At 28.1% G+C, this 5,909-nt stretch overlaps 1 protein-coding gene across 1 annotated transcript; it reads right to left on the reverse strand.

Moving 5' to 3' along the window:
* Positions 1-1,768: 1,768 nt before the first annotated feature.
* LOC105793691 (two-component response regulator-like APRR5) lies at positions 1,769-3,221 on the reverse strand. Its single transcript, XM_012622537.2, has 4 exons — positions 2,558-3,221; positions 2,313-2,474; positions 2,067-2,198; positions 1,769-1,929 (listed from the first exon to the last, which is right to left on the reverse strand). Exons 1-4 carry the CDS (start codon positions 3,089-3,091, stop codon positions 1,837-1,839), a joined length of 921 nt encoding a protein of 306 aa, XP_012477991.1. The 5' UTR covers positions 3,092-3,221; the 3' UTR covers positions 1,769-1,836.
* Positions 3,222-5,909: the final 2,688 nt, after the last annotated feature.

The raw sequence follows: 5,909 nt of genomic DNA on the forward strand, positions 1-5,909 counted from the left end.
GGAATGAGAAGGATCAAACAAAGGGTTTATATATATTTCTCCATAGAGTGAATCAATTTTCATGCCACCCACTTTTTCATTAAGTGCTAACCCATCATTATGGCCCCTGGATTGGACAACACTCAAAAAGGGTTGCAATAAACAAACCAATCTACACTTGGGAAATTGCTTTGACTGTTATCTTCTCATTGGAAATTTTATGCTTTCTCATAAAAATAATATTAAAATTATAAAAAATTTAAGAAAAATAAATTAATTACGAAAATAAGATGTTTACTATAATAATTTTGGATGTTATCTAAACATATTAGCGGTATCAATAATTTTTTTTAAAAAAATAAAAAAATATTTATTTAATTAATGTTGTCAATGTGTCAAGCGGCGCTCTCTTGATTAAATAAAAAAAAAGTTAGTTTCCTCTCTTTTTCTTTTACTCTCCTCTGGTTTGGTAAATGATAATGTTAGGAAAAAGTATTAAAAGCTTGGAAGTAGAAGTGATTTTAGGATTAAATTTAGGGAAAAAGCTATTATCTGGGGTTGGAATCATAAATCAGTTTTTTATTATTTTTTCACTAAAACTTTTTCAGCTTTTTTCTTATCAATTTTTTTAAAATTCACTGATGTCGCTAATATATTAGACTGTATTAAAATTAGTATAATAAACATACAATTTTCGTAATTAATGTACCATTCACTCTATCTTGATAATTAATTAATTAATTTTAAAATATTTTTATAAAAAACCCGAAATTTTATTATAGGCCTCTTTTCTATAGTTGTTTTCCAAGTGAAGAAAATAAAATAAAATAAATGGTGTAGCCTAAGAAAACCATGTAGCAAAGTAGAGTTTGACCATACCAATCCATATTCTAATGAATCCATCTTTAGAATATATCATCATATATATGTTATATTTTTTCAATCAAATCCATCAATTTGCTTTATAACAAAGAAAAGAAAATTTGTAACTCTACCCACTATAGATTTTAAGTGTATTTTATGCTGATAAATAATCAACCTTCCATTGGAGTTTATTTTCTCAATTTAACAGTAAAGTTGCTTGACATTATCATTGCATGTACATACTACAATTTGAACTTTTTAGAGTGCTTCCACTTCATATAAAGAATGAACTGTCTATACCATGTACATGCATCTCCCAAATTAACAATTATAACCATTTAAATGATGAGTTGGGAAGAATTTCTGTCTTTTTTATTTAAAAAATAGTAATTTATATAGTACTATTCTCTCAAAGTACTATCAGAGTGAGCCCAGTTATTAATCTTCCGCGGGTCATGAGTTTTAAAATTACACCATACTCAGCATAAGGATCGAACCCTCGACCATTGGTTAAGGTAAGAAAAACCTTTACTATCTCACCTAAATCTTGTTATTTTTTAAAAAAAATTCAACATAGTGTTATTTCCTTGACTATAATATATACTATCATGAGACTAAAATATTGTCATAAAATTCATGGTTTAAATTTAAAGTGTGTGCACTGAGCATAACTTCATTACAATAAAATGATGATGATGATGAGATCTTATTACGAGGTCAAAGATTCAAATCAAGTTAGATAATATATAACGATATTTGAAAATTTATTAAAGAAAATGAAGGAATAATTCTTAGTTTTATTTATTTATTTATTTATTTTACAATTTCATTAAAGAAACAAATGCGGCAATGACTTCAAAATTAGGATAACTTTTATTTTCTAAAATATATTTTGAGGTAAGGAGCAGGTTTGATTGGTCGAATCTTATATTACAATCACAAATGTTTTTTCTTGAATGAAATTAAAATATTAAAAATATTCTTATATCAGAATCAACCATGGTGATATGGAAACTGATTTTGTTGACTAAAACTATTGATAAATGTTGCTCTTCCCATGATTTCATCCTCCACCTCATGTAACGCCTGCAAATTAATACATTAAAAAAATGAGAAAAATGATAAATTTTTCCAAATATTGTATTGTATTGGATACAGATATAGATACAGAAACGATTAATGGTGCTACATTGAACTATGAGGAATGGATTGGAATACAGTACCCATAGCTCATCTTCGTCTTCGTCTCTAGTTGAATTACATGCGAGTTTCGGAGTCTCAACAGTGTCATCGTTGCGAGTGAACCGGCCTCGTACACGAGGACGATTGTCTGCTAGTGTTTTACGGCATGCATACTTTGCAATCAAACATAAACCAAACCAAACCGTAATTACTAGTTTAGAACACAATCAAAAACAAATTAATGTAGTAATTAACAATAATCATCATTGAAAAAAGGTTGTGAAAACCTTAATTGTTTTGTTGAAGTTCCTTAGATTACGCTTTGCTCTGTACTTTGAAATCCTCTCTTGTCTCTCTTCTGGGTTGTATCGTCCTACTTTGAACGGCACTTCTTCTATTAACGAATTCTCTATAGTCGACCTTTGATTGTCATTCACGTTTCTCATATTCTAAATCGTCGAGGAACAAACAAGATTTTAAAAAAAAACAAAGACAGAGTGAACAACATAATTTGTTTGGTGGTGCTGGATACCTCTAAATCGCCGGTGCTGGAAACCTTCCTCATATGTGCGGCGAAAAAGGTGTTTTCCGGCAAGCTGAAAGCGGTTTGGCCTTGAAAATTCTGGGGTTCCATCAGAGAATTAGGAGCGGTTTGGAAGGAAAAGTTAGGCTTTGTTTCGAAAGAATTGCTACTAAAGCTCCTTTGCAAGTAATTTGCTACATTGTCACTATTAAAAGCAGAATCGAAATCCACTAGAGATTCTTCATTTTTAACAGCCGGAAAACTCAAGCTGCTGGAACTTTGGTACTCGTTTGCTGCATTTGGATCAAATGAGAAAGATGGAAAGTGGGTAGTTTGATAGAGGCTGAGATTTTCAAGCTGGTCCGTTAATGGCGACCCTGAAACCAATTGGTCTGAACAATTGGATTCGTCAATTGGGTTTTGTTGGGTCATCAAAGATTGAAGATTGTAAACGGATGAGGAATCGTAGAGAGGAACCAAAGGAAGATCAAACAGGAAGTGCTCATTGAATGTATCAGGCGGAACAGATATATTGTAAGACATTTGACAACCAAACTGGCTAACTCTTGATTGAATTAAACCTCCCCAAACAGAAATATAGAAACAAAAATTAAGAGAAGTGGGGTTGATTTTGTTTTCCTATTTATTCAAGGCTTTCGCATCACATTCATGCAAGAACAAGACAAAGGTCTATGGCCTTTCAAACAACACACATATATATAGACTAGACCAGAGGAGATGAAGAATTTCTTTAGCCAATTAGATTATGACATCTGGAAAAAATGTTTTAAAAAAGAAAATTTTTTTGTGTTTATATGGGTTTGAGTCAGGAATTTTTTTCAATTTAACGAAATATTTTTAATAAATATTTTATTTCATATATTTTCAAGCGAACATGTTTTTTTTCTATTTTCAAGAAAACAAAAACGAAAATTGTATTTATTTCCTAAAACCAAACATAAATTTGATTTTCGAAAATTACTTTTGAGGTAAGTTAAATATTTACTCTAGTTTATCATAAGCAACAGTATGTTCCTTTCATTTCCTTTTAGAAATTTATTTAAAATATGTAATATTATATATTTGTATAATTTAAATATCTAAAATATTCTTTAGATATTTAAATTAAATGTTACAAAAAATTGAATAAATTACTTAAGAAGTATTTAAAATGCGGATTGAATTTTAGTTTGGTTGGTATCGGCATTGACATTGTTGCTAGTATAAGAGGTAAGGGTGAGTAAAACTCGAATCGAAAAAATCGAAAAAATTTCGAAGTTCGAGTAAACTCGAATTATTTGAGTTTTAAGTTCGAATCAAGTTGAATTTTACAATTCGAATAATTCAAATAACAGATTGGTGTAAATACCTTTTGGTCCCTATCAAGTTTGAAAATGAACAAATTGAATTAAAAAATTCAAAATAATTTTCAAAATACAAAATAATTTTAAAATTTTAAAATATTTATAAAATTTCAAAAATATCCTTAAAATATATAAAAGAAGTTTAAAAAATTAAAAATTTCTAGAATAATAATTTTGAGAACCTAAATAAGTTAATTAATGATTAAAGTTTATCGTACTAAAGCATTTTTTATTATTTTGCTTTGAAAAGGTTTTCAAATATATATGGTTTCAAGTTTAGGTGCTCTAACATGAAACCAGTTATATTGTAATAAGATTTTAATTTAACATGTTTAATTTTTTAATTTAACTTGAATAATTTCACTCGATTAGACTCGACTTGAATTTCATCTCACTCGATTCGATTAGAAAAAATTTCAAATCAAGTTAAGATGATAAAATAGGACTAGTCAACTCAATTAACTAAAAAAAATTTCACTCAATTCGTCTCACTTCGATCGAACGCTCACCCCTAGCAAGAGGACGTGGGTTTAAATGCGCTGAAACGCATTATCCTCCCATTTAAGGGTTCGGGGGTTATGAGTAGCTCTAGACATTATATATATATATATAAGCATATATGATAAGATTAATGTAAAAAGTATTTAAAATTTATATTTCATACATCAAAGTATTAATAATGAATTACAATAAAATAATTTTATTATAAATTAAATCGATATATTTTTATATATATCATAGTATTAATAAATTTAAATATCATTTAAATGAATATTTTATCTTTTCAAAAATATTTCTTGTTAAATTAAAATTTTAAAAATGATATTGTATCATATTTTTAAAGCAATATTAAAGTAATGTAAGTAAACTGTTGTTAAGCATCTATTAGATGGCATTATATATATAAAGCAATAATTAAAAACTAAACTGCAGTAAAGTATGATGAAGCATGAAGTCAAGGCCACAAATCATTTATCTTTAAAGTCTCAATTAAAAATTCAAAGTGTTGCTCACCCATGCCACTTTAGTCATCATGAAGCCTTTCTAGGGCAGAGGGGCTAAGCCTATATAAAGAAATTAATCACCTTTGTCAAAGTAATGTATTAGTATGGTTTGGTGCATCATTTCGAATTTATTTATATTTTTAATTATTATTTTTATATATTTTTGTTGATGGGTCGACTTTTTCGAAAGATATTTTTGAAGTGTTATCCATTAGGTAGTTAATCGATTTCTCAACAAATGAAAACATTGTTCTTCGATAGAGGCTTTTGTGCGTCAACATGCCAAGAGCACATACTCAATAGGCCTAATTCGTAGAGTCAAGAATGCATTGATTGTTGATACTTGTAAGATTCAGAAATGATGTCAATATAAGACATTTGAATAATAATTAAGCAACATATTGCGCCTTCAACCATGATATCACTAGGGCAAAGTACAATGGCCAAAGTCCTCGAGGAAGACAATACATTTGATTGTTGGGGATCAATCAACTATGTAGTAGACAATACTTGGAATAAATTATATTATTCTAGTTAAAAATAAAGTAAATATCATATATACATTCGAATGTATCTCAATTACATCCATATAAATATATTTATATGTAAATATAAGTTTTAAAGTTATTAATTAAGTTTAATAATTTAATTTAATAACTATTAATTTTAAATTTAATTATAGAAATTAAAGTAGTTAAAATAAAAAAAATATTAAAGTTAGATTTAAAATATTAAAATTTTGTGTCAATAGGTATTGGCTGAAACGGGCTGAAATATGTCAAAATTTTAACCGAGAAAACATAAATTATTTGATACCGATTTAATACTATATAGTTGAATAATTGGGGAAAAGTTAATTTAAAGAGGTTGGAATTTTGAAGCAGCCACAAAAGCCCTTTTCTTAGGCTGATCATAAAGGGAACAACTTAAAAACCACTTTGATTCTATTCTCTGCATCCCAAAAGAAAGATGGTCCTTTTGGGTTTTAATTTT

Source organism: Gossypium raimondii, chromosome 8 (genome assembly GCF_025698545.1).
Source record: "Gossypium raimondii isolate GPD5lz chromosome 8, ASM2569854v1, whole genome shotgun sequence".
NCBI lineage: Eukaryota > Viridiplantae > Streptophyta > Magnoliopsida > Malvales > Malvaceae > Gossypium > Gossypium raimondii.

Bases quoted from the DNA above. Each gene is read 5' to 3' on its own strand.
- LOC105793691 (XM_012622537.2), bottom strand. From the start codon at position 3,091: ATGTCTTACAATATATCTGTTCCGCCTGATACATTCAATGAGCACTTC. The intron at 2,199-2,312 runs GTTTTCACAACC...TTGATTGCAAAG, and splicing joins ACTTCAACAAAACAATTAAG to TATGCATGCCGTAAAACACT. The intron at 1,930-2,066 runs GTACTGTATTCC...ATTAATTTGCAG, and splicing joins AAGACGAAGATGAGCTATGG to GCGTTACATGAGGTGGAGGA.